At 47.9% G+C, this 26,552-nt stretch overlaps 1 protein-coding gene across 1 annotated transcript in view; it reads right to left on the bottom strand.

Moving 5' to 3' along the window:
- MCOLN2 (mucolipin TRP cation channel 2) overlaps nucleotides 1-26,552 on the bottom strand; it is a 49,031-nt gene that overhangs the window by 3,160 nt on the left and 19,319 nt on the right. Inside the window, exons 4-10 of the mRNA XM_045292049.1 lie at nucleotides 25,052-25,151; nucleotides 18,064-18,176; nucleotides 16,562-16,711; nucleotides 11,092-11,193; nucleotides 10,874-10,996; nucleotides 3,113-3,319; nucleotides 2,184-2,305 (exon numbers count right to left, since the gene is read on the bottom strand). Of these exons, the coding sequence (XP_045147984.1) occupies nucleotides 2,184-2,305; nucleotides 3,113-3,319; nucleotides 10,874-10,996; nucleotides 11,092-11,193; nucleotides 16,562-16,711; nucleotides 18,064-18,176; nucleotides 25,052-25,151 (917 nt within the window). The remainder of the gene's footprint in view (nucleotides 1-2,183; nucleotides 2,306-3,112; nucleotides 3,320-10,873; nucleotides 10,997-11,091; nucleotides 11,194-16,561; nucleotides 16,712-18,063; nucleotides 18,177-25,051; nucleotides 25,152-26,552) is intronic.

Genomic DNA, 26,552 nt, shown 5'->3' with positions numbered 1-26,552 from the left:
AAGCACAGTTCTACTCAGCACACGTTTGCCGGGTCGCCATGAGTCGGCACCGACATGACAGCACCCAGTCCTAATAAAAGTACAACTCATGAATGACGAGGAAGAAGAGCATTCTGCATACACACAGATTACGGACATGCCAAGTGCAATCAATAAGATGACCCATGTAGAGCAACTGACACGCACATCGCCTCCTCCACTGCAGAGAAGGGGGCTTGTCAGCCCCATGTCTGTTCAACAAGCATCTCTCTCCAGAGAACCGCCTCACCTGAGAATTGAAATCGGTGTCAGGTGATCTGACCCACCCTGATGACACTTGGAGGACCCACGCTGTTTCTGGTGGGGGGTGGTCATGGGACTCACTGGACTGGTGGGTCCAAACCAAACCAAGCAGCGGTTCTGAGGGTCAGCCTGACCACTGTTTCACCATCTTGGAGGAGGGTCAGTCTGCCTAGACTGCTGGGTGGGGAGAGCGAGCGGTCCATACGCTGCAGGAGGCGGCGCTGTGACAGCCCGGGCACCCCGTGCGCCCTCTGAGGTTGTCTCCAGTTTCGGGTCTTCATTCATGGCCTTCCTCAATCTTACTCCTTTCAGTTCCCCATCTTCAAAAGTGCCCAGAGCACTTCACTTGTGACCTATTCAGCCCATCACCACTGTTCTCAAGGCCCCACGATGACCTATGTCCTTCTACCAGCTCAATGACCATTCACTGACTGGCTGCACGGTCTCCCCTAGGCTCCCTTGAAACCTAGCCTCTGCTCTAATAATTCACTAAAACTGCTCCAGCTGACGTCACCCATGACCATGGTTTGGTCAAACATCGTAACAGCCACTTCTGTTGTTATTTTTTAATATCCTTCCCCCACCCCATCTCAAAACTTGCAACATCCGACCGCTTCAGTTGATTTCCCTGGCGCACTTTCTTAGGCCCTGTGATTCGTTCATGGCTAACCGTGAGCACAGCTGCCATCTCACCGCGCATCTTCCCGCCCACCTGCAGCATGCCTTAGGACAAATACCGGCTGATACTGCTCCCTGCTTCCTCACCACTCACACCTCATCTGGTCAACAAATCTTCCAGTGGACCTTTGTCACCCTCCTGCTCATCCCACATGGCTTCATGTGAAAACACTCAGTCCCTTGGGGCTTTCTGTGGTACAAACCAAGGTCCACAAGGCAAATTTTCAGGATTCGTAATTGCATCTCCAACTAATTTTTCTTTACAGTTAATTATATATTAACTGGATAAGCAGCTCTGGGAGATTTCCCCCACACATGTCTCCTCTTAGGAGACAACTGCCTATTAGGAAAATGTATCCAAGCTTTTCCCTAGCTTTCATGGCAGCACAATAATGCTCTGAGAGGATGAAATGGGATTTTTAAAAAATTAACTCTTCTGAGAAGCCTCATTTTATATTTACCAGACATTTTGGAAATGCTTAATGTCATTTAAAATCTCAAGATACAATATGAATTGATTAACAACGAGAACAAAATACATCTTGTGGTTTTAAGTAGCAATTACACTCGTCCATCTTTCTTCAGGAATTTGGTTTAGAGAATCCTTCTCAGAAACACGAGATGGGGATACATTTTAATTAGCACCACTCACCCATGACTTCAGATAAAAACAAACATGGGCACATGCAAGGAACATTCGCCATCTGACCTCCAGTCTTTCAACCATGATGTGGTGTGCTTTGTCCACTGAGATCTAGACCGTTTTCACCCACATCCTGATGAACGCCATCAAAGTGCCGGTGGTGATGGGCAGCTTCTGATGAGGCTTCCAACCAAGGGCGCATAGAGCTTCTTCTCAAGCGCAGCAAAGCCCATCACTACCGCCGAGTGTGGCATGGGCACGAGCTTTGACATTCTCAGAGCCCCGCCTCTAAAAACGAGAACTTTGAAGTCTCTTACTTTGGCCACTGAGAACTCAACCTGCTTGAACGCAAGGACATTTATGCATGCCTTCCCAAAAGAGTCCCGTACCTTCCCAAAGAGATTTCAACAATGCCATGTACCTAACAATTCATTTCTAAAGCCAGTTAGAAGTGTAAGATTAATGGTCTCCCACCATCAGCTGCTTGCTGGGAGCAGTGGTGAAGTTGGAAGGGCTCCACCTCAATGAAGGAGAGGGTCTCAGCTGAGCATCATGGAACCCGATTAAACACAACACTAACCTCTGCAGACAGCACAAGTGGGACAGGCAGGCGGAGGGCTCTTCTCGACACCCTTCTTTATTACTGCACTCCTTCAGGAATTTCTGAAGATCCGTTTCAGGAAACCCATTCTGTTGGTATTTCTTTAAAAAAAGAAGACGAGTACACAATGTTGGTACCTTCTAGAGAACACAGGAAACTGCTCCCTCTGTTAATAAACAAGACTCACCTTTGCTGACAGAAAACCCTCCCACATGGCTACCCCAGATCCAAGAACTGATATGAACCATGATGAATCAACCTATCCATTCCAGAACACCAACCCAGGGCCACCGTGAGCGAGAGAACAATCCAAAGGAAAGCCAGGAAGCCAGCGTGGAGCTTGGCTGGGAAGGAGTTTGCCATTAAGGGGAATGAATGAAGTCCTCACCCGAAGTCCAAGGTTCGGAATCCATTACAAGCCCAGATAAGACCTCCCCCCTCCTCACACAGTCAATGCACACCCTATCGGATAATTTATAATTCCATTAAGGGGTCACAAGGGGGTGGGGTGGAGGAGCTGATACCAAGGGCTCAAATAGAAAGTAAATGTTTAGAAAATGATGATGGCAACATATGTACAAACGTGCTTGATACTATTGATATATGGATTGCTATAAGAGCTGTAAGAGCCCCCAATAAAAGGATCTTTTAAAAAAAAGTAATCTCTCTATCATCCACTTCTAAATTAGTTTGCAATTAACCTATTTCCCTTTCCCCCCCTCTCCAAACCACTTCATCCTGATTTGGGGTAATATGGACAATGCCCTACATGCATATTTAAAAGCTAATCTCTGGCACCTCAGAATTTTTTTTTTTTTTTACAAATGCTCAAAATCTAAGTACAGATGTAGTATTGTCCTATGTCACAATCTATATAGTATTTGCAGCGGTTATGGATAATTATTTACCTTAATGGTGTCATATGAATCTGTAATAAGTGCAATAAAAAGGCTGAGAATCATGTATATGAAGAGGCTGATGAAAGAATATAAGTAGAGGCGGCTGAACAACCACACCAAGATGCTCTTCTGCTGGATTTGAGCAAAGGTAGCAAACATGTCATCACCGTTGACCAGAGAAAACAGACACTCGGCCACCGTGCCCAGATCTTCAAACTGCAGGAGAGAAACAAACGTTAGTTAGGCTGAGCTGATACTGCTAAAGAGCAGAGAGGGATCTGGTTAGCTTGTTTTGTGGAAGTCGTTATTACTACTACTAACAGGCATTTATTTCAAGACATCTAGAATTGAGCAAATGGTGTGGCACATCTCACCTTCCCTGATTTGACAAGGGGAGAGAAGAATCCAATTCCACATCTGCTCAAAGATGAGTCCACTGAGGTAGAGGTCGCACGTGCCTCTACTCGCCAGCCTTCTTGACATTATTCTGACACCAACTGGTCCTCCCATGACCCTCTTACTTCTCTACTGGCTTTGATAATCCATTGCAATGGCCACACAGAATTCACAAGGGCTCTACACATCCGGATCAGAAATATTAAGGTTACAGTTCTTTTGTCTATAGTGTTTTTCTCCCCACCCCCACCAAGCCAGCTGGCCTATCTCGCTCTCTGGTCCTTGGCCCCAGCCATGCGGCCCCTTGGCCTCTGTCCTGCTCAGGCAAGTGTTACAAAGCTCCTTTATCAAACCAAACCAAACCGACTGCAAGCAAGTTGATTCTAATTAATAGCAACCCTACATAGTGTTTCTGCGAAGGAGCCTGGTGGCGTGGTGGTTATGAGTTGGGATACTAATTGAAACATCAGCAGTTCGATACCACCAGCCGGTCCCTGGGAGAAAAGTGGGTCTTTCTACTCCCATAGAGAGTTATAGTCTGGGAAACTCACTGGGGCAGTCCAGCCCTGTCTCGATGGCAGTGAGTATACAAGGGTTTCTGAGGCTGTCGATCTTTGGGGAAACAGAGAGCTGTATCTTTCTCCTACGGAGTAGCTGATGGGCTAGAACCTCGGACCGTAGTCACTAACTCAATGCTTCTCCAACACTGCCACCAGAATTTCCTTAGTGCTGAAAAATGCCTCCTGCCCAAAGGCACCCCGCTCTCCTCCTTCCTTGGGGTGGGAGGCCTGCCCCTCTGCCCCAAGGACTGTTAGTGACCAGCCTCCATGCTCAGATGGGCTCCGCTTCTGATTCTTCTCTTCTGAGGGTCAAGGGATTCTCCACTCCTGCTTGTGCAGCGGCTCCACGTAGACCCAGTGGAATGGCACAGTGATTAATCCCCTCCGATTAGTCCTATACACCCCAGTTGGCTGCCCCACCTAGACATTCAGCGGGAGTTCTATCCAAAGCTATGGATAGAAGAAGAGCCAAATACAGCCAGTTCACTTCATCGCAAGAATCCCGCCGAATAGGGAACATCGCTAAAAAACAAAACAAAAACGGAAAACCCTCCCCACTCTCAAAGACAAGTCTCTTGACCTTCCCTTCAGTGTTTTATTTGTGATTCTTGTGACCTGGGGGCAGGGGGTTGACCGAGCAGGTTGGTCTAGCATTCCAGGTCGCTTTTGCTGTGACATTGACCGTGGACCCCGCAGTGGGACATCGCTCTCCCTGCACTTCCCCTTTTCACCTGCCTTCTTTCGGATCCCTGCCTTCGGGCAAATGCTTTCCTGTGGTTTTCCTGTGGGTGCTTATTCTGAGGGGTGTGTCCCCCCTCCAGTCCTTTTCAGCCTATCCTCTGGCTGAAAGTGGACCCACAGAGGGTCTGTGTACTTTTTAGTATACCTGTGGCCTTATCACCTTACATGTTGGGGTCCTGGTTACTTCTGTACTTAATGCAAGCATCTTCTCAAATGCCAAATTCGATCATGTCCCTGTTACTGGACACACTAATAGCATTTGCTATTCTAAGCATCAATGTCATGAACATCTCTAAGTATAATGATATTTTTTTGCTACTGTTCAGTGTAAGGTGATTAACGTTAAAGCTCTTTCTTCCAAACTGATTTCTGAAAGAACCGGAACCGCTGTCTGCTACAACCAAAAGTGCCGTACAGGAGGGCGCAATACCACCAGAAGCACAGCCACGTCCACCCAAAACACGCAGCAGGCGCTTCGGAAACTCTCTAAGGCCAAAGGCTTAAAACGCCAGAGAAACATGAAAAGCTTCCCAGAGAGCAACAGTAACGGAGAGAGAAAAGAAAACAGTCTTCCGGAGACAAAGAACGGATGCCGAGACTGTGGAGTTTTGAACTGAACCTGCTCTGGGGGTGGGGAGCCTGCTTCCACGAAGGGAAGGACACTCCTGGTGGAAAGTCTGTGCACCCTTCAGTTGGCATGGACCACTTCACAGGCAACTGAGTAAAATGTCCCCCCAACCCAGCCCCCAAATGGGCTTACTTGTAAATTTTACTGGTATGCCCAAGACTGCCCCTTCCTACCAAGGACAGACTTTATTTCAAATAATGAAGTACCCCAAATTGCACGTCAATCCAGCTAAGTCCCCCTTCTCTTCCATCGTTGAAGGCCTGGCTGCTCTTACGATGCCTTCCTTCCGCTCGGCTGGGATGGATCGCGCTGACCGCACACCTAGGAAGACCTCTTCCTCCCACCACCCCTGGCTCCGAGCTGGTCATGTCTCTTGCTCCAGACCCCGCAGAGGTGGGGGTCAAAGTCTGGAGCACACAGGCAAGGGCCCAAACCCACTGCGCTCTGATTCCAGTGGACTCTGACGCCCAGCAAGCCTGTCAGACAGAGCAGAGTGGTCCCAAAGGGATTCTAAACTGGTCATTTCACGCAAGGTTGCCAGGGTTCTGTTTAGGGCTTTTTGACCCCGGTAGAGCAGGTGGTGGGTCAGCAGCAGAGCGCTTCCCCGCGGTACCTCCAGCGCTCACCGGGCTGGGGTTAGCTTTCTCTTCTTTCCATGGAGTCCTCAACATTAGCCCCCTGGGCACTCCTCCCAGAACCCCAGCCTCATTTCCTCCGGCAGTCCTTGCTCTTCTGTGCCCACATCAAGGCAGCGGCAGGGGCTATTTCTAATTCCATTACAAGGCTCGCTGGCCCAGCACATCTCTGATCCCCACAGGGCTCAGGGCCCCAGAGCACAGGGCTAGTTGGTCTCCACAGCCAGACATCCTGTTTGGTAACGAGGGAAGCCCTCCCATGTGATGGCGTGACCCTACAGCTGCGCCAATACACCAACTCAAACACACCCAGGGCCATGAAGACCAGCAGGGCCTGGCAGTATTGCATTCTGCTCCACGCGGGCCGCCATGCGCTGGGCGTGACAGGCACGAACAACATACTCCCACCAGGTAGCAAAGCGCACGCATCATACTCCCTGCCCCGGCTGAGCAGGGCAGGGTAAGGTTTGTGGCACAGCGAGAGGGGACACCAGTCTGATCAACTAAAGCTGGTCTCCACAGAGGTCTGCAAAGAAGACCCGAAGCACAGGCCTTTCCAGAGCACTTCCTGTCCCCTAGGGTCACCTCAGGGCATGGAAGTTAAAATCCGATTTCCAGGGATGTCAATTACCACGCTGAGAGCATCATTAATAACTCATATTTCTCATAATGCCTTCTGGAATCTGGTCGATTCCTTCTCTGAGTTTCCGTAATCCCGAATCGACTGGGCTTCCCGTTTCAGAACTACAAATGGCCAGTCTTTATCAAATTCAGCCCTTCCCTCCTCTGTGTAGTTACTTAGTATCAGCATTCACAAAATACCTCTCTCACCATTAAGGACTCACCCACGATCACATCAATTTTACCTCACCCCCCAGGGCCCTTGGTGGTGTAGATTAGGTGTTTCCGCTGCTAACGGCAAGGTCAGCAGTTCGAAACTACCAAGAATGCTCCACAGGAGAAAGATGGGGCTTTCTACTCTCCTAAGATTTCGTCTTGGAGACCCCCGGGGCAGTGCTGCCCTGCTCCGTGCGGTCGTGTGAGTCAGAATCCACGCGATGGCAGCGAGCTTTGAGTTCCTCCTTTCTCAGGGAGTCCTCGTAATTTGTCACATGCAGTGTACAGACCCAGCGAGTGAAATGACTGGTGCACACAGTGAATCTGAGGTATCTGTAGCCAAATTCCATTACTAGAGGTAAGCTTAAGAAGTACTTAAAGGAGAAATGACGTCTTAGTGTGCCTAGAAGGGCTGCTTTTACAGGGACTTGGTTCTGTTCCGCTGAGATTGTAAAGCCTGTTGGAAGTAGGTACTTGGCTTCTTGTTCATTGACCAACCTACGACGTTCTATGTACCAGGCTAGACTAGGTTGACAAGGAGGAACAAGCCATAGTCTCTGTCCTCTAAGAATGTGTTCTCAAAGAACCTGACAATGTTTGGTGCACAGGAGCCCTGGTGGTGTAGTGGTTACTGCTGTGTTGGACTGCTAACAACTGTAAGGTTAGCAGTTCGAAGCCTCTCCAAGAGAGAAAGATGGAACTTTCTACTCCTATAAGGAGATATCGTCTTGGAAACTTACAGGGGCAGTTAGATCCTGTCCTGTAAGGTCGCTGAGTCAGCATTGTCTCAATTGCAGTAAGTCGTAGAAAGTGAGGCATTTAGTAAGCATGAAATGGGTATTTCTGTTCAAAGTCATCATAGGTCCTGTAGCGTCACAGTGATAACACACACATTCATATCACAATTGAGCACAAACCACGACTGCTTCAAGAAGTGTTGGTAAATGCCTCATGTAACACTCTTGCCAGATGTTTGGATAGGCTGGCAGTTCATATTAATCAGAGAGCTCCTCGGGGAAATAAAACAGAGGCATGAAGTTGTAGCATAGGCTCTGCTTCACCATGGTGCCACCAAAGTCCAACTGTTTTCAATGCTTCAGCCTACACGTTTGTAAAATTGGGATTAGACAATTCTATAATATATCCCCATCACTAGGAGGTGGGGGTCCACTGGAAGCCTAAAAGCTGCATTAGCTAATGTTTAATAATTCAAGATGAGGTTTGGAAGGACATCAATGGTCTTTAGGCTTCTGTGCCAAAGTCCATTAGTGCTACAGTGGATGTCAACAGGACACCTCACGAATCATTGTTCCGGCTCCGCTCGCCACAGAAACAAGATGTCCAACAGGAAAACAAGAAGCCAAAAAGTTGTGGCACCTTCCTGCTGCCAATCAATGATAAAATCCTCAGTTTCACAGTTCTCCTGAAACTTTCTGCTTGGAGCTGCAAGGATCCTCACGCCCCTAGAAAACGCTTGCTGCAGCACTCCGATTCGTAAAGGGGGTGGGGGGGGAGGCCCTCTGGTTCGATACTGGCAGAGCCTGAAAGTTCTGACAGCGGTGGATTGGAATTGTGGGGCTTCCCTAGGGAAGTAACATTTTCTAACTTCGATTCAATCAGGAGCAAATGGCGAAGAAAAGCACATGATTGCAGAAGCAGATGGAAGGCCTTCCCCCAGCATGACCTAGGGTAGCCCCTGAATTCTAAATTCCATCGTGCATTTCCCCAACACTTCCATCGAGCTGGGGTCAGGAGTCGATGCCACAAACAGACCCGCTGGGCAGTCTCTGGACATATCGTTGCCGTTTTACTCCTCTGGGGGGGCGGGTGTCAATGGGACACTGGCAGCATTAAATGACAGAAGTCTGGAGGGACAGCCTTCAATATGGGGCCATGCAGAGCAACCGAGCGCTTACAACCTGAAAAGTGGTAGTTGGAATTGAGGTGTGCTGTAATCGTAAAACACACAGGTTTCAAACTTAATACAGAAGGAAAAGAACACAAAATAAACCAACATTTTATATTGATTGAATTCCAAAATCGTTTGCATGTATGTGCTAAATAAAATACATTGCAATCTATTTTATCAATCATTTTTAAACATCTCCTTACTCTGGCTAATAGAACAACATAAAGACCAGGCCTGACTCTCATGAGATCTTCATTGGACAATGATTGCCCAGAGCTGCCCAGCACCATCTGGATCCTTTGAACGGGCAGAAATGACATAAGGGAATGTGCTCGGATGCACAGGGCAGATCACGCTCACCCTCCAGGAGACCAACGGACCATTCAGAGAAAGACTGATTTTATGGCTCTCCCTCAGAGTTGATCAAAAAGCACTACCATGCTGCTCAGTCAAAGTAAATGCCCATGGGCAATGGCGCCCATTTTGGCTAATAGCGCCAAGAAAAACTCAAGAGGCGACTGGCCAAAGCATGTGCAAGAGGCCTGGGCTCAAACTTCCTCCCTGCCATGTATTGGCCATGTGGCCCCAGAAAAGGACTTAGCACAGGTAGGTGATGCAGGGTTGGCGTGCTTTCGTGCAGCTGCTGTCAGTACGCCTAGCAAGGAAAGTAAAGGGCGTGGCTCTGCCCTTGCTACAGCACTTGAGAATGGTAGCTGTCTTGGGAAAATTTAAGCAGTATTAGATGAGCTCCTTTCTAGAAAAATGACGGGGTCAGGGAGATAAAGGGCAAAGGAGACTGCACCACCTGTCCCCCAGGTCTTAAGGCCAGTTCCTAAGCTTCTTAAGCTCTGCATTTCCCACACGGTGCAACACTGCCCTCTAGTGACAACAATGTGGAGATGCTTCCAGAGCACGAGGCAAGTAAGAAAGCAGAATTTTCTAGGCAGATCAGAGAACAATTTTCACTCATGAGTCACTTTTAAGGCAGTGATATGACATGGGAAGAGCAATAAGATAATTATGATCTTATTGTATTATCATCCCAGAGGTTGTCACTCTGTTCGCGGCACAGTTCCTTTGGCAGGAGAAACAGTAGTGATTCGCACTGAAAGGGAGCCGACCCTGAATGTGCAGGTCAGGAGGCTGGATTGTGGTGGGGCAGTACAGAAAGTGTGAGCTTTGTGGCTTGCTTATTCTTCGTGAATAATTTGCAAACCAGATTCGATGACCTATGTTTTGGTAAATCCAATGATCGGGGTCAAAAATAAGGCCAAGATGTTCTGTCGGTTGGAAGGAATCGCAGTGATTGCATTACCAATCAAACGGATCACTTTTGAACCAGAACATTGGAGCCTGACTGTGCGCTCCCTGAGATACTGCTTCTGGTGGGAGCTCGGTTACTGTTTAGATTTCAGATACTGATCTTTAATAATGTGCAGAAATGACGCTGTAATCAAACCCACCAATACACAAGGCACCTTATCACTTCAGCAGGAAATCTAATATATTTCTCCCAAGCAGAGCCTTTGCCCAGCTTTATTTTCTCCAGTTAACTTGGAATGTAAGGGGGTGGGCATAACACGAAACACCCAACCACCTAACCCTTTGCACCAGCAGAATGAATGCCCTCATTTAATTTTCAATTTTACTATAATGATCTCATGCCCAAGCATTTCTCAGTTGATGTCTCTTGTCAACGACAAGTCTGAACTGTGCTCTCTGGTTCCCAGCAACTCCTGCTTCAAGATCCTGAAATCTCTCCAACACCCTGAAAAGCAAAGGGAGACCAATGCAGAGCCACGAGTTTACTAACATCACCGCTGTGTGCGGGAGGACAGGGGAGGGGGTGCTGAAGCCCCTGTTTAAGGGTCCCGAGAGCCCTGGTGACGCTGTGAGATAAGCTATGGGCTGTTAACCAGGAAACGTCCATGGTTTAAACCCACCAGCTGCTCTGCAGAGAAAGATGAGGCTGTTTGTTCCTGTCAAGACTCCCCGCCTCAGAAGCCCCGGGGAGCATGTCTACTGAAGAGGCGGCAGTGTACGGAAAGAAGTGTTACTACTCACCTTGTCATGATAAGGCCCTAAGACAATCCAGCCACAGAATGTGTAGCCCAGGTAAATCATCCCAGCGCAAGCGCAAAACCGGAGAACCTTCGGCAGTGAGGCCTGCATGGTTAAAATGAGCACCTGAAAAAAACAAAACCCACCAGATTTGAGGGGCTTGGAAAAGTCCCCCAAATGTGGCCCACTCCCAGCAGCCCTGCCCACTCCCACAGCCTTACGTTGTATGTTTGGAAATAGCCCAGGTATCTGATAACGCCAACCCAGACAAACAGTGTGGATGTCCCCAGCAATATGCTGCAGAGGTCGTAGTTTGTGAGATTCTAAGGAATGAAGAGAAAAATATACATGTAGGTGAGTAAAATAGTCTATCCCATGCAGCTTTATTCAAGTAAATAATTGTTTACAGCATAAGTTCCAAAACATATTTGGCCTACCGCTTGGCCCTTTAAAAAAAAATTCCTCAGTGCCTTCCTGGTAATTAAAAATGTTTTGCTATAGCCCCTAATCCAAGATAAGGTGTAGGTATCTGCTTCTGCAGCTCCCTGTATAGCTTCAGCACCCCCAGAGGGCAGTATTGCCCATTTTGGGAAACACTAGTTTATGCATCAGTAGAATTAGCTGTACTTCAAACAGATTGGGGAAGAATGGGTCCTGCCTTCCTGTAAGTGGTACTCAGAAAAGGAGAGATAAAGGGTTCACTTCCAGGAGTTTCCCATGTCTGTTTAATATCTCAAATAGTCGAACCAGTTTCTTCTTAAAAATAATATCCTGGAATAGGGACATTGCCTCTACTATCAAATGAGGCCCTAGAGAGTATATTGGTGCTTATTAAACACCAATCACACAACCCAGCTATTTTTGTAGGAAATCTTAGACATGATATGTTATCACGTCTAGTTGAAGAGGCAACCAGGGTACCATTCTTCTGATACAATGAGACACAAAGCCACGCTGTTCAGAGGGGTTCTCACAAAAGTGGCCCCAGGGCAGGGCCAGGCCCCCCTGAGGACAGGCTGAGAAAGGGCTGAGAAAGGGCACTGCAGGAAGTGGATTGCTGACTGAAGGCACAGTGCTGGGTAAAGGAGGAGCCAGATTCCAACTGTCAGGAGACAAAACCAATAAATGTAAACAAAGCATTGAGCAGCATCCTGTAGGCTCTCGCCCTTTCTTCCTCTCCATTTGGCAAGCCAAACCCTCCGACTGTTGCCATTAACTCTGGGCATACAGACTTGTCACTGGTCACCGCGACTGGCTCTCGGGGAACTGCTCGGTCCATAACTGAAAAATGCCAGAGCAGCAGCCAAAATAACCCATCTTGTCCAACGTCAGTTACGCGTAGGAGCTGCTGCCAAGAGTCCTCCAGGCTTACTATGGACGCCTTGCACCTGCCCTCAAATACCTGTTGAGGTCCTGTTAAGTACAGATGTGACCTCAGTTAGAAATCGGGGTTTCTTTTGTTGTGTTAAATAAGCCACACCAGGATAGAATGGGTCCTAAACCTAATCGCTGCTGAGTTATTACAAGACTGGAATAAACAGACACACACGGGGAATGCAGACACCAGGTGAGGGTCATTGATAAGCAAGTGAAGCAAGGAGTGCCCCTGGCTACCCACGAAGACTCAAAGGAGATTTCGATTTGTGAGAAACGAACTTTCTGTTCTTTAATGTCTCTAAAAGATGACAGTTGTATGACTATGAGACTTCATTTGCTTAAGTGACACTATTAAACATTTTTTTTGGTCCAGGGCTTTTTAAGCTGCTTCATATTGAAAGTTGGAATACTGTAAAAATTTTGTCAAAGATGTACTGTGGTGCTATTTGAGTACCTGTAACAAGATACTTAATTACCTTTATTATTATTACAAACTTCTTGTGGAAACTTTATAGGAATGAAAATAAACTGTACACATATTGTGAAGACTAAAATTATGTATTAAATAAGTGTTGCATGATAGAACTGTTACTATTGTTGAATCAATTACTCTGGGTTTTGAAAACTTAAACTTCATAAACGTATTTGAAGAGAGCAAGTAGAATGTTGTTTGAGTGCTTCCGGTCATCGCATGATTATTTACGAAAGTCGCTGGATTGGGTGAGTTAGTGGAATTATTGCTTCATGTTTTCTACTGGAATTTGCTTACCATTTTATGATTCAAATGTGTCTGTGTTAAAGGGAACCATAGATGGTGGTTAAATTTTTGAAAATTTTAAATTTCAAATATTTAAAAAAAATAAAATTTCAAGTTACAGTGAACCCTCGCCACTTCGCACTTCAACTTCTGCGGCTTCACTCTATCGCGGTTTTTGCATAACAGCGCATGCTCTGTCATTACTGCCACTGATTGGCTCATACTATACATGCTTGATGCCATAAATAATAAATGATAAATGATAATTGTAACGTCCAAAATGTTTTACTGTATTTTCCCTTTTTCGTTTAATAAATTGGGTAATACGAGTGTAATGGTGACTAAAGAGTGTTTTTTCATATCCTCTATGCTCTAACTACAAAAATATTTGACTACAAATAAGGAATCCTACTTCGCGGAATTTCATTTATCACGGTAGGGTCTAGGACCGATTAACCGCGATAAATGAGGGTTCACTGTATACAAAAACAGAAAAAAACGATTACAGCCTTCAGAATGGATTACAGCTAGTGTTTGGGGTCTTGTGATAGTTACATACTCTTGTGTCAACTTAAGGGTATTAAGAGTGAAGGGGTGGAGTCTAGGTTTCGATCAGGACACAGCCTGATGATGCCTCCTTGTGGGCATGGCCTTCTCATGAGGATTCTGGGAACTTCTCTTTCTGCCTTCCTCTTCCTGTGAGAAACCACACAGAGACTTGCTGAGCACTGCTTCATCTTCCCGTTGACCAGCCATGTAGAATCATGCTGAGAACTGAGCAAGCCATGTAGCAGAAACCTGCACCAGCCCTGTGCTGCTTCCACCACCATTGGATCCATAAGGTTTTTCACATCAGACTTTTCAACCTGTGATCTTCCAGCATTCTACTGTGTGAGTCTGAAGAGAGATTTATGGACTAGTATCGGACTTAAGGGCTAATATTAAACTTATGATCTGGACTGGGTTGGGATGTTTATTCAATATGCAATTGTTCTTTAATTTGAAGTTCTCTCTTAGACATATATGAGCATCTCTGGATTTATTTTTCTAGTCAAGTTGGTTTAACACAAGTCTTAAAGGCTTGTCTCCAAACAAACAGCCATCCAAGTCAAGTGTCAACTAAGTCCACATGGAAGAAGCACACCATCACCAGTCACCAAAGGTCTATACTCCACATAATCCGAAGTCAAAGGAGGAATCCATATCTGAGCCTAAATTGTGAGACTTCAGTGTGCAGAATGCAATGGATGACAGTGGGAGGCCAAGATACATTTGTGGAATGACATAGGAAATAAGCCTCCACAGAACTCCCCCTATCTAAAATTGAGGGATAGGAGGAAGGTGGTCACTAACCAGTGCTTGGGAGAGATGAGCATAGAGGATCAAAGGCATAAATCTGACCGGAAAAGTTCCAATTTCGTCAGTAGATCCCAGCTATGAGGCAGCCTGGACCTGATCTGGTTTCCAAAATTTTCTGTATTTTGGGTTTGTATTACTCTTTTTGGTTTTTGTTCACCGATAGTAGAGTGTATCTCAGATGTGTCACATCCATGCCGGTCACCCTCATGAAGCTGGGTTATACGCTTTTCTGGTTTTCAGTATATGATACCCAGGATTGATGAACAGCAAATAGAATAAGGGGTCCAGAGGGAAGGGGTACAGTGGTGGAGTGGGGTAAAAAAAAGATGATGCCAAGAAGCCCATGTAGAAAAAGAATGGTTAGAAACGGATAGTAGTAGCAAGGGTACAATTCTACTTGATGTGATTGAAATATGCAGTGGCATATGTATTAAATCCCAATGAATTAAAAAGAAGAAGAAAAATCCTCACACGTGGACCAATGGGTCGGTAGCACCATGAAAAAGGGTTCATTGTCAAGGGTTTCGTCTTGTTGGAGCCACAATCAGTGCTCAGGATCAGCAGTCAAGGGATCAGTGCCACATTGCATTAGGTAAACCTGCTGCACAGACCTCTTGAAAGTAAGGAAAAGTGAAGACGTTCCTTGAGAACCAAGAGACACCGTCCTCAGCTGTGTTATTTTCAATCACTTTGTATGCTTGTGAAAACTGGACTTTGAAAAAGGAAGACCAAAGAAAAACCAATGTATTTGAACTATGCAGAAAAACAGGTTGGGGGGGTGGGGTTGGGAAGATAGTAGGGCAGGTGGTGAGGGGGTGAGAAAAAGAACCTCATAACTGGAGGGTTTAACAGGTTATTGTTATTGATTTCATTGCTTGAGATGGGCTGTGTAAATAGAGATAGTATATTTGCTTTTTTTTAAATCCCTCCCGATTACATATCCCCTTCAACCTAAAGAGTGGTTTGCGTGGCTTATCCGAAGAGAGGAAGGAAAATAAAATTGAGAATGGATCTGGAGACTTCAGTGGCAAACAAGTTCATCTCAAACGAGAAAAAAAAGAACAAACTAAAGATGGCAAGACATATACTCTGGGCACGTTGTCAGCAAAGACCAGACCCTGGGGAAGGACATCGTGCCAGGGACAGTAGAGGGCAGCGAAAGAGGCGGGCCCTCACCGAGATAGACGGCCCAGTGGCTGCAGCGATGGGTTCAAACACAGGAACTATTGTAAGGACGGCGCAGTGTTGTGTTCTACTGGGCACAGGGTCGCTGGGAGTCGGGACCGACTGGCCGGCACCTAACAACCACAAAAAACCCCCCACCCCCACCCCACCCCCCGCGCCCCGTGGTCTTGCATTCTGCGGGCGGCACTGGGTAATGGGGACGGGCTCTTCAGGAGCGCACCATGCGCAGGAGGGCAGTCAGAGGCGGCTTCCCGTGGGTGGGTGGGTGTGAGAGAGGACAAAGCGCTAGGACCACACGTCTCTGCAAAGGGATTGTGCATCTCAAAATGCCTGACGTGATCCAGAAGAACATGTCGTATTTCGTACACAACGAATGCTCACGTGACACAGTTTGCAACTCCCTCGCGTATTACTGTGCTGCGCAGGCCAGGGTTTATTTACGAGGGCAAAGTCTGCTAAACAACCAAAGCTTTCAGCAGGGCTGTGGTCGTTCCATAATCTGTTGTCGATTTGAAAGGATTAAGAGTGAAGGGGTGAAGAAAAAAAAAAAAGTGAAGGGGTGGAGTTTAGCCTGTCAATCAGGTCACAGCTGGATGACTTCATTTGGAGGCGTAAAGGAGATGAGTGGCTCGCTGGGGGGGGCACGGGTAGACTCCTTGGGAGACATTACAGCTGAGAAGCCACATGGAGCTACACTAGTGCCCTGAGCTGGAGAAGCCATGTGGAGATCCACACCAGTGCTGAGATGCTTACACCGCCACTGGATCCACAAGACTTCCAACCCACTGGCCTGTGATCTTCCTGCATTCGGTGTCATTGCATGTGTTGCGTTAGTCTGAAGAGGACTTTATAGATTGGTATTGGGCATAAGGGTTAATATTGGACTTACGGACTTGATCTGGGCTGGGATGTTTTCTCAATATTCAATTGCTATTGTATATAAAGCTCTTTCTTATACACATGTGAGTGTCTAAGAATTTGTTTCTCTAGTCTACCCAGACCAACACACTTACTTTTGCTTTGATTTCCATTTTTAAGATAGAGCCAATGATGGTCATGAGGTCACTGATGATCACCAGGACGTACCACCAATTGATGAACTCCCATTGGTCAGCATCACACACCCGTCGCTGGTACTTCTCCAGGAAGAAACTCCGAAATCTCTGTGGCAAACATGTAAAAAGGGCATTTCTCACAAACCACCCTGCCTTCGGGAAGGAGAAGACAAGCCCTCCTCATATGCGACATCCTCACCTGGTAGGGATTATAGCCCACGTTCCCTGACATCTGTCCTAGCAAGCACAGAGGACGTTAAATAGACTCCCGCTCACGCCTCTCCTTTCTCTCTCTCACTCCCACTGACTCTTGTCAGAATGGCTAACACAGATCATTCCAAACACTTGGCTCGCTCTGCCGGCAGCAGCCCTATGGAGCAGGCACCATCAGCCCTGTCTTCCAGAGGAGGGAGTTGACGCAGAAAAGCCAGAACGCAAACCCAGGCACTCTGTCCCCAGAGTGTGAGCTCCTAATGCTGTCCCAATGCTGACCCCTTCACTGTGGCCAAAACCAAACTCACTGCCAGCAAGTTGAGGCCAACTCATCCACTCTCCGGGACAGGAAGAACTGCTCCTGTGAGCTCTGAGACGCACTCTTTCTGGGAGTAGAAAGTCCCATCTGGTGGTGGAGGGCAGCTGCTGGTTTTGATCTGCTGACCTTGCAGCTGGGGCCATGGCAAGACTCTAAATTAAATCTCGGATTCAGAACATGAAGGACTAGGGGAGATGTGACAAGAGGGGGGCATTTACAAAGTGCGTTCCAATGGTCAAGTTTAAGGAAATCAGAATGTTGACGATTTCACAGCTGCTCTAATGCTCTTCGAACACAGACCCCAGTATGTATATATTCTCCCACCCCTGTCTCTGTCCCTCTGTCACACACGCGCGCGCACACACACACACACACACACACACACACAGCAAACTCCAGAATAAGATCTGTGGGGAGCTAAGAGTATGCTCACAAAGTCCTAAGGGTAAAAAGGTAAAATTAAACTCTAAGGAGAACTTTAAAACTCTTTTAAAAAACAGAATATAGTCTTCTATGCTTCATTATAACCCATTTTCCATCTCTCTCTGTCAAAATTAACCCAATTTGAAGAGAAAAGATGAAACCCACACATGCTATTACTCTGTTCTTAAGATGACTTCTAAATTGAAAGGGTTTCGCTTATTCTAGAAACCTTCCCACCCTGGAGGCTTCACTGCTGTGCACCTGGGCTTATTAGCACCATTTTAGGCTGGGTAATTATCTAATCCCACCTGACATGCGGAAGGGGGGGGGGCATTACTCACTTCCTACACCTCAGGCGAATTAAAGCCTCATTGGGGGGTGAGGTCCATCAGTCAAAGGGACCTCACTTAGTTGAGGGGATCCAGGAAACGGCCCACTACTTGGGCCAACTGAGGGCAGCAAAGGGCAAAAAGGGGAGGAGACAACGACGCACACAGGCACTTACCTTGCGTAAGCGCAAAGCGAGAACGATGGATCTGCTGCACAGAACGAGAGAGGCCAAGCAGATCAGAATGACAAACGCATCGAACACCAGGACGTACTGCGTGTTCTTCTGAGCTGAGGAACAAGAACAGAATCCACACGCTAAACACACCTGACGCAGGAATCATTTCCAAATCAAGGCAGCAGTCTGGCAAGCACTTCAGGGGTACAGGTCTTGGCGGTGGCTAAAGCAAGGACGGTAGAGATCAGCAACCCACCGGCTGCGCTCCAGGGAGAAGTCCCTAACTCAGGTGAAAGCAGTACCTGGGGTGAAGAGTCATACATTTAAAAGCAGAGGAGGTGTTAATAAGCACACTCATTTGGAAACAACAATTTACTGTAGAAGAGAAGTCAACAGAGGGGGCTCCCTTCGGAGTGCGGAAGTACTGGGAGCTTCTTTCCCATGAAAGGCATGGACATTGTGTCTGCTGTTCGTGAGAGGGAACCGTTTAGATCGCTCAGCATCCTGGTTTCCGAGCCTCCAGGCCTCACTGTGCCCTTGCCCAGCAGAGTGCCAGTCTCGGAAGCTTTCCCGGCACCTGGAGAAAGTGACTTCTTGGAATGGGAGTCACGAGGAGCGTGAGAGTGACCCTTAGATGCGGGCTGAGGAATGCCCGGCAGCCGGGAGATGAAACGGTACGCTAGCTCCTTGCAGCCTTCATGCGCAGACGGCGCCCAGCCACAGCTGCTCCCTGCCCGGCCCCTGCCCGGCCACGCAGCAGCACGCCGGCTGCGGTGCCCTCCCCAGCCCCACACTGTGGGCATGCTGGCCGGCTCCTGCTCTGCTCACGCCAGGCTCAGGAACTTGTACACGCTGGTCCCTCTGCCTCCCCCCACCTACACATACGTGTCCTGATCCTTCCTTTCCAGCCTCAGGGTTAAGTTTCAACATGCCCTTCTTCAGAACAGAATTCCCTAAAATTCACACCTCTAGTAGCTCCTTCCTATACTCTGTCCCCGTAGCACTCTGCGTGATTGTACACATCCAAAGCGCCTCTCGTCCGCCTGTTTTGGGGCTGCTGAACCTCTGGGTTGCAGCACCGCACGGGGCGCAGCCACAGGGGAAGGAAACTCAGCAGGACTTGGCCTCTGAAGGGCCACCGTCCAAGTCTTCACCTCGGCTGCGCACACAGAGGCTGTGGAGCCCCAGTGAGGTTGCTGATCCCTCTGCCTCAGTTTCCTGCTTCAGATAAGGGCTGAACAACAAAAGGAAGCAGCGACCTGATATAATGATGGCCAAGATGAAACAAAATCGTAAAGCACTTGGCACACAACAGCAGGGGATACTTAGAACCCCAGCCCCATGTCTCCGAGCCAGCTCAGGGGGGCGCCCACATGGGCCAGACAGAACTGTGCTCCCCAGGGCTTCAGGGAGCGGGGCTTTCGGGAAGCAGATGGCCAGGGCTGTCTTGCAAGGTGGCCTTGGATGAGTGTATACATCCAGCTGTTCGGTCAGCACCCCGCTACTTAGCCATTTGTACCACCCAGGGACCAGCAGGCACTTATGGGGAGTGGGTGGGTATCATTTTATCACTCAATCTGCATTTTCCCCAGATGATTAGCTCTGTGAAGCAGAGGCTTTGTGCATTGTATTAAAAACGATGTGCTTAGTACAACGCCACAGTGTGTTTATAAATGAACGGGAGAATCAGCAGGACAGGGGGAGACCACTGAATGATCCCAGTTAGAGCCAAGCCTGAGCTAAGTTTCAGGCAGGCGGGTGAAAAAGGAAAAGGCCCGGATCATGACAGAGGGAGGAGGCAGAATCACAACCTGGTCTGGGCATTCACGGGGACAGAGGCAGACGTGGGAAGTGTCCGTCTACAGATACAGAGGTGGCTGACAGAGCCAGAGAGAGGAGAGCAACGGGAATGACCTTGGGGACAGCCACGCTTCAGAACGACAGAGATGCGCTCAAGGGCTAGGCTGAGAGCAAAGGCCAGAGGGAGGAGGAAACCCTCGGTGGAGACCCACAGTGGGAAGGCTCCAGCGACACCTGCTGGAGAAAAGGCGAATCAAGGGGCTGAAGAATGGTGAGTGCATGGGTGGTATTGGAGTGTGTCGGGGACGCTGAGGGACAGCAGCACAGCCATGTCACTCACTGAGCAGGTCATCGAACCTTGCTAAGCTTCCGCCTCCTCAGCTACAAAATGGGGAGGAAAAACATGACAGTGCCTGCTGCATGGGACTGTTCTGAGAATGTCTGTACTGTAAGGTGCTTACTAGAGGCAGGGCTGGCACCTACACTTGTATTCAAACAACCAAAAATGACACCAGCTGCCACTGAGTCAGTACCGGCTCAAAGCGACTTTGTAGGACAGGGAGAATTAAACTGAGTTTCTGAGACTGTAACTCTTTGCGAAAGCAGAAAACCCCGTCTCTCTCCAGGACTGGCTGTCCTTTCAAACTGCCGAACTTGCAAATAGCAGCCCAACGAGGGATCACTATGACTTACATTTACCCTTAGCCACATCATCATCAAGCGCCGTGACACCAAGATGCCAGCTCACGAGGAGAGAGCAGCATTGCTCATGTTGCTAACTGGGGTCGAGCAGGAGCAGGTGAGCAAACGGCTGAATCCTTTCTCTAACTCCTTGTATGGATGAGAGGGAGCAGGAAGTACTTCATGAAGCGGGGTCGAGGGAATAAGGGATGTTCTTAGACTGTCCCAACGAACAGAGAATCCAAAATAGAATTGAGACCGTATGAAAGGCAAGGACCATGTCAGGCACCCTCCATTCCAACCTATAGGTGGAAGGAATTCTCTGTAGGACTGTTCAGACTGGGGTTTGTGAGTGTGGATGCCCTGGAGTGAATTCCACTGCACACCGACCTCCGTACAACAGAATAACAGTGCCGAGTCGTCCCCCACCATCCTCACGGTCGTTCATTCGTGTGGTTGAGACCACTCTTAAACCACCGTCTCAATCCACCTTCCTCTTCCTCGCTGACCTATTACTTCTTTTCCAGGGATTGGTCCCTCTTCCTAACTCGCCCAAAGTACTTGAGATGCAGTCTCATCATCCTCACTTCCACGGAGTAGTTGGACAGTACTTCTCCCCGAGGCAGATTTACTTATTCTTCACAGCCATCAGTTCTTCTTCAGTCTACCTCAGCCACTGTCTGTGCACATGAGACAAAAACACCAGGCCTTGGGCGAGGTGTGCCTAGTCTTCTCCGTGACCTCTTTGCTTTTTCATCCTTTAAAGAGGACGTTTGCAACAGGTTTGCCCAAGGCAATGTGCTGTTTGATATTCCTTCTGCTGCTTCTGTGGCCGTGGTTGTGGGTCCAAGTCGAACGAGAACCCTGGCAACCTCAATTTCCACTCCCTCTCCCGTGTTGCTGCTTGTGGGTCCCCTTGTGCTCTGTGGAGGTATAATCCATATTGAAGTCTACGATCTTCAGTAAACACTCTAAGGCCTTTCGGCTTTCAGCAAGCAAGGCTGGGCCATCTGCATATCCAGGGCTGTTAATGAGTCTTCTGTGAATTTTGATGGAAAAAACTGAAGGCCAAACAGAGAATCCACTATAGAATTATTTTTCTATTACTTATTGAGGGGATGTCTTTGGTGGCCCAAAACAAGTATTTTGGTGAAAATTGGAATTGCTTTCTTAAGCTGTTTAAACCTGACAGAGCATTTCTGAAACTGGGTTTGTCAAAGCCTAGTCTCCCTGCTAATCTGGTTGGAGAATTCCTGCACACCATCCAGTCCTGCCCGGGCTCTAGAATTATACACACACCACCAGCTCACCTCTGTATTAGAACTCAGTTTTCCAAGCACACCTAAGGGCACCCAAACTCCTTTCTCCATCATACCTGCTTACATCTCCCATCAAAGGAGATTCCTACCCACCCATGCCTGCCTGAGGCCCGAGGCCCCAACGTTCTCTAAATTAGTTCCTCTAAGTTAAAGTGAAGATTGGGGACACTCCCGGAGCTGGGTAACGGCAATCACAGAAGAAATATGCAGTCTGTGTGTGGAAACGGGCACCCTCGGCCTTCACCTTCAGAAGGCATGAGTCACGGCAAGGAGAAAGATGTCCAGGGTGAAGCACGTGGTTGTGCATGGACATCAGCCTTTATACAAATAGCTCATCTCCGGATGCTTCCCTTGCCCAACTTCCCCCTTCCCTTCTCTCAATTGCCCCCAAAGCCGGGCAAATCCATTCACTCACCTCATGGCTTGATGGGGGTGGGGGCCCCCTTTCCTATGTTGGTTTCTGAACTTCAGATTTGTAGGCTTTCACAGCATCACCAGTTATTTACCTCTGTATTTGCCTAGTGACGGACTCAGGTTTCTGAGGCTGTCGCTCTGAGAGGTGCTTATGTCAAGACTACTGAGCCCCGTGAGGTCTGTTTCTACCAACGAGCCACAGGAGGGAGCCAGCGTTCCTCTCTTCAGCGTGCGCCCCTCCACGAAGTCCACGGACTCTTAGAGACCCTGCAAGCCTGTGGGGAGACGCAGCGTTCTGACAGGACTGGCTGACTGTCCGTCACTTTGATCTTCGTAATGGCTATTCCAAACCACATCTCCTACGTGTCTCATTGTGTTTGAACACAAAGCACATTCTGTGTACACTCATGTAACCAAACCAGGTGTTCAAGAACTAAACCCTGCTGGCCTGGCTTCCCCACCAGCTTCTGCGACAATCTATGCTTGCAAAGTGTGTGTGTGTGTGTGTGTGTGTGTGTGTGTGTGTGTGTGTGCTCAGAGACAGACAGACTCTAGCCTTCTGTTGCTGGGGACAAGTGCCATTTCTAAACAGAATGACAACTGTTTTCTGATCAGTGTCTCAAGTCAGTTAATACTGAAACTACAACTTAAAAGCAGCCAGACACAAATCAAACATAGTTCTTTATTCCCATCTAAAATAATTGGAAATGTCAAGTATTTTACCATTTTGTTGTAATCATCTGAGTAAAGGTAAACTCAATTAAAACTAGAGGTATATCATTAAAATTATGTGTAAATCTGTAATATATTAATCCTCCTCCTCCTCATCAAGAGCCTTCACTGAGGAAATGAGACAGTTGCTATACAGCCCACGTGTGTGGAGTCAGGTGCTCTGCAGCATAATGACGGAACGCGCCACACAGGCGGCCCTCTCTGTGCTGGAGGGCCGCAAACCTCCACTGTCCATGGTTCAGCTCAAAGCCTGCGAGCATCGTTCCCCAGTTAATATTCACCTCTGCTTCCTACGCCCTCATCCCTTTCTATCTCCACCACTTATTCCTATACCACCCAACAGAATTTACATGTCAGTCTCCCTCATGGAGGGACTTTTCTCTGTTTCCATATTGCCTACAAATTAATATGCACTAACCCTTGTTCTCAGCACTTTACATACTAACTCAGCTAACAAAACATCATGGTAGGAGCAGCCTGGGTGATGCAATGATTAAATGCTGGCTGATCACTGAAAGGTTGGCAGCTCAAACCCGTGTGTGAGGAAAGACCTGATGATCTGCTCCCATAACGATTATAGCCTTGGAAACCCTCTGGGGGAGTTCCATTGATCCTATATTCTAATATGTCTTTTAGTACAGACAGAGTGTGAAGCCCTTACCTGACTCTCCCCGACTTCACAGAGGGAAGGAGAATGGAACATCATTATTGGTCCAAGGCTGATCAGCCCAAGGCTACTTCTCAGAGGCTAGGAGGCAGAGGTCAGAAACACCATCACCCTCTAACCTCCTTTCCCTATTCTGATGACCAAGCCTTCTACCTAGGTCACTCTACTCTTCTACTGGGTTTGATGGTCCACTTAGAATTCAGAGACAACACAACACTCACAAGTTTGATGTTTCTTAGAGAAGGTAACATTTACAAGTCAGGATCAGAAATGTTAAGAAGATAGTTCTTTAGTCTGTAGCTGCACTCTCTGGTCCTTGGACTCTCTGCCACACAGACCCTTGGCCCCTGCCCTGGCTGGGTGAGTATGACCGAGATTCTCTGAGAGCTAGGGCCCTCAAGTTTAGTCCAACTCATGGCTCCCCTGAAGGGCAGAGTGGATTGCTCCCTAGCCCCAGGATGTCCAAGGCTGTAAATCTGAACAGGAACAGAAAGCTTCATCTTAACCCCCTCCAGACCCCTCCCCTCCCCATCCTCCCACCCCTGGCTGCCCTGCAGAGCCCCATTCATGTTTGTAAACTCCCAAAGGGCATTCCATTCGGCCATTCAAGCCAGCCTCCTCGGCAGAGGCACTCAGCTTTGCTCACTCTGTGGACTGGGAAGCCCACTGCCCTGTCCCGTGGTCTTGGTGCTATGGCCTCTCCTGCCGCCACCACTTCTCCACACACGGCTCTTAGATGTGCTCTGCTTGTGGCTATGGTTTCTTGGCAGTGGTGAGATCTTTCCATTCCTGCTTCTGAGGTGGCACCCCTTACACCCAGCAGAATAGCAGAACTGACCAATCCCCATATTAGAGCCCCACATGCCTTATTTGCATGTGTCCACCCAGGCATTTGATGGGAATTTAAAAGACTATGGATAGAAGAGCCCTAGCAACTGTGCCACACACAGGGTCACATACTATGTGTTGGCATTTTCTCACAGGCACCCAACAAGGACAGCAGCCTTGGAAAGTAAGTGCGGTGATTATTCTGATTTTCAGAGAAAAGATACTAAGATTCAGAGAGGCAATGTATGTTGTCCAGGCTTACGAGTATGGTAAACAGAGCCTGCACGTGGGTGCAGGCAGTCTGGCTGGCGAGCCCAAGTTCCTAACCACGGAGCCCTGCTGCTCGCATATGAGGAGCAAAATACGCATCTGCTGCAGTGAATGAGAAAGCAAGTTTGGGGCTATGTTTTATGGAATCTAATGTTCAAAACACGGTTTTCTGGCATCCTTTGTGTTACTACTCAAGCCACTTGAAACATACAAGTCCTAAGGCAGCATGGTGGAAACCATCCATTACGCATGATGGACAAGCATCTCGCATACTTACTAGATCCAGATATGTTCAGGACTTTGCATTCTTCGATGTTGGCATCACTGTCAAAATATATTTTGATTTTGCCACTGTGAGCTCTATTGTCATAGATGATCTGGAGACACAAGGGTATGGAGAGGTTACAACGCAGTAGAATATTTACATCAACTGTTGCTTAAGAAATAGTAATTTTTTATAACATCCAAACAGCTTGCTGCCCCAAAGCATTATGCAAATTAAAATGTCTCATCATATGATTTCTCCACAATTTTCGATTAGGAATGAAGAATGGATATCTGTTACAAAGGGTCAGCACAAGAAGTTCTGCTAAACCCATGACTTCATCTCTCTGGTTCAGAAAAACGCTAACACAAGACCAGTTCCAGAACCGAGATGCTGGTTCCACCAAGGCTGACCAGAAAGCGCAATGACACCGTGCGTCACCAAATGAAATTCAGAAGCGTTTGCTTCCATGTAGGCCTCGGGGTGTCAAACTCCAGGGTTTCACTCGCGGGAAACTACTGCTCTGTTTGTTTCTACAGCTCCATGCAGTGGTCTCAGAAACAGAGACTGCTGCACAGAGCCCTGTTCACTTTAAGGTTTCCAAATGCCCCAAATCTTCCACATTGCTTGTCGATCATGTAAAGTTTGTCAGTGATATATGTCAAAGAGTGTTGAGGGTGAACACATTTGAAATCCAAAAAAAGAAAGTGCAGGCAGAAATGCTTGGGGGAGCTCAGCGACTAGGTCATCGGTGGGCCAGCCAGCTGTGCCCGAGTGTCCTTGTACATACAGCACATTCTGGGTGTTCACCAAGACGAGCATTTCAATCAAGCCAGGAGTTCAGAAACTAAACCATGCAGCTCTCGTGTCTGTACCTGTACACTATGATGAAACCCCCAGTACCCTGGATGTTCAAGATCGCTCATTCCCCAAGGAGAAGCCCTAAAGTATTTCTCTCAAGCCTGTACTGCCTTGACGCAGAAACCAGAAGCCCAAATACCCCCAAATCCACTGCCAGTCAGTTGATTCCCACTCTTGGCAGGGAACTCCCTGGAGGACTGGGTAGAAATGCCCCATAGAGGATTCTTGGCTGTAACCATTATGGAAGCAGATCACCAGGCCTTTCTTCTGTGGTGCCACTGGGTGGGTCCCAACCACCAACCTTCCGGTTAGTGGTCAAATGCCACCCAGAAAACATCCTAAAGAAAATCGGAAAGGAACATACAAAAACTGGTGGTTAAAACCCTACCCCTCGTCTACCTCAATCCTGGTCCATCCAGACCCTTCCTGCTCCTTTGGTGGCCCCAGGGCAAGTCATCACGCTGATCTTGGCTGACGTCGGTTTTCATTTCCCTAGAAGCCCTGGTGGTGGTGTGGGTTGCACACGCCAAGGTCAGCTGTTCAAACCTACCAGCTGCTCCAAGGGAGAAAGACGAGGCATTCTGCTCCCATCAAGAGTCCCAGTTTGGAAACCCATAGGGGCAGGCTGCTCCTTGTTGATGAGCTGGAACTG

The sequence above is a fragment of the Echinops telfairi genome, unplaced genomic scaffold (assembly GCF_000313985.2).
Source record: "Echinops telfairi isolate 266 unplaced genomic scaffold, ASM31398v2 ScPeMD7_443;HRSCAF=831, whole genome shotgun sequence".
NCBI lineage: Eukaryota > Metazoa > Chordata > Mammalia > Afrosoricida > Tenrecidae > Echinops > Echinops telfairi.
The sequence above is the reverse complement of the archived record's forward strand: the minus strand, read 5'-3'. Positions and strand labels throughout refer to the sequence as shown.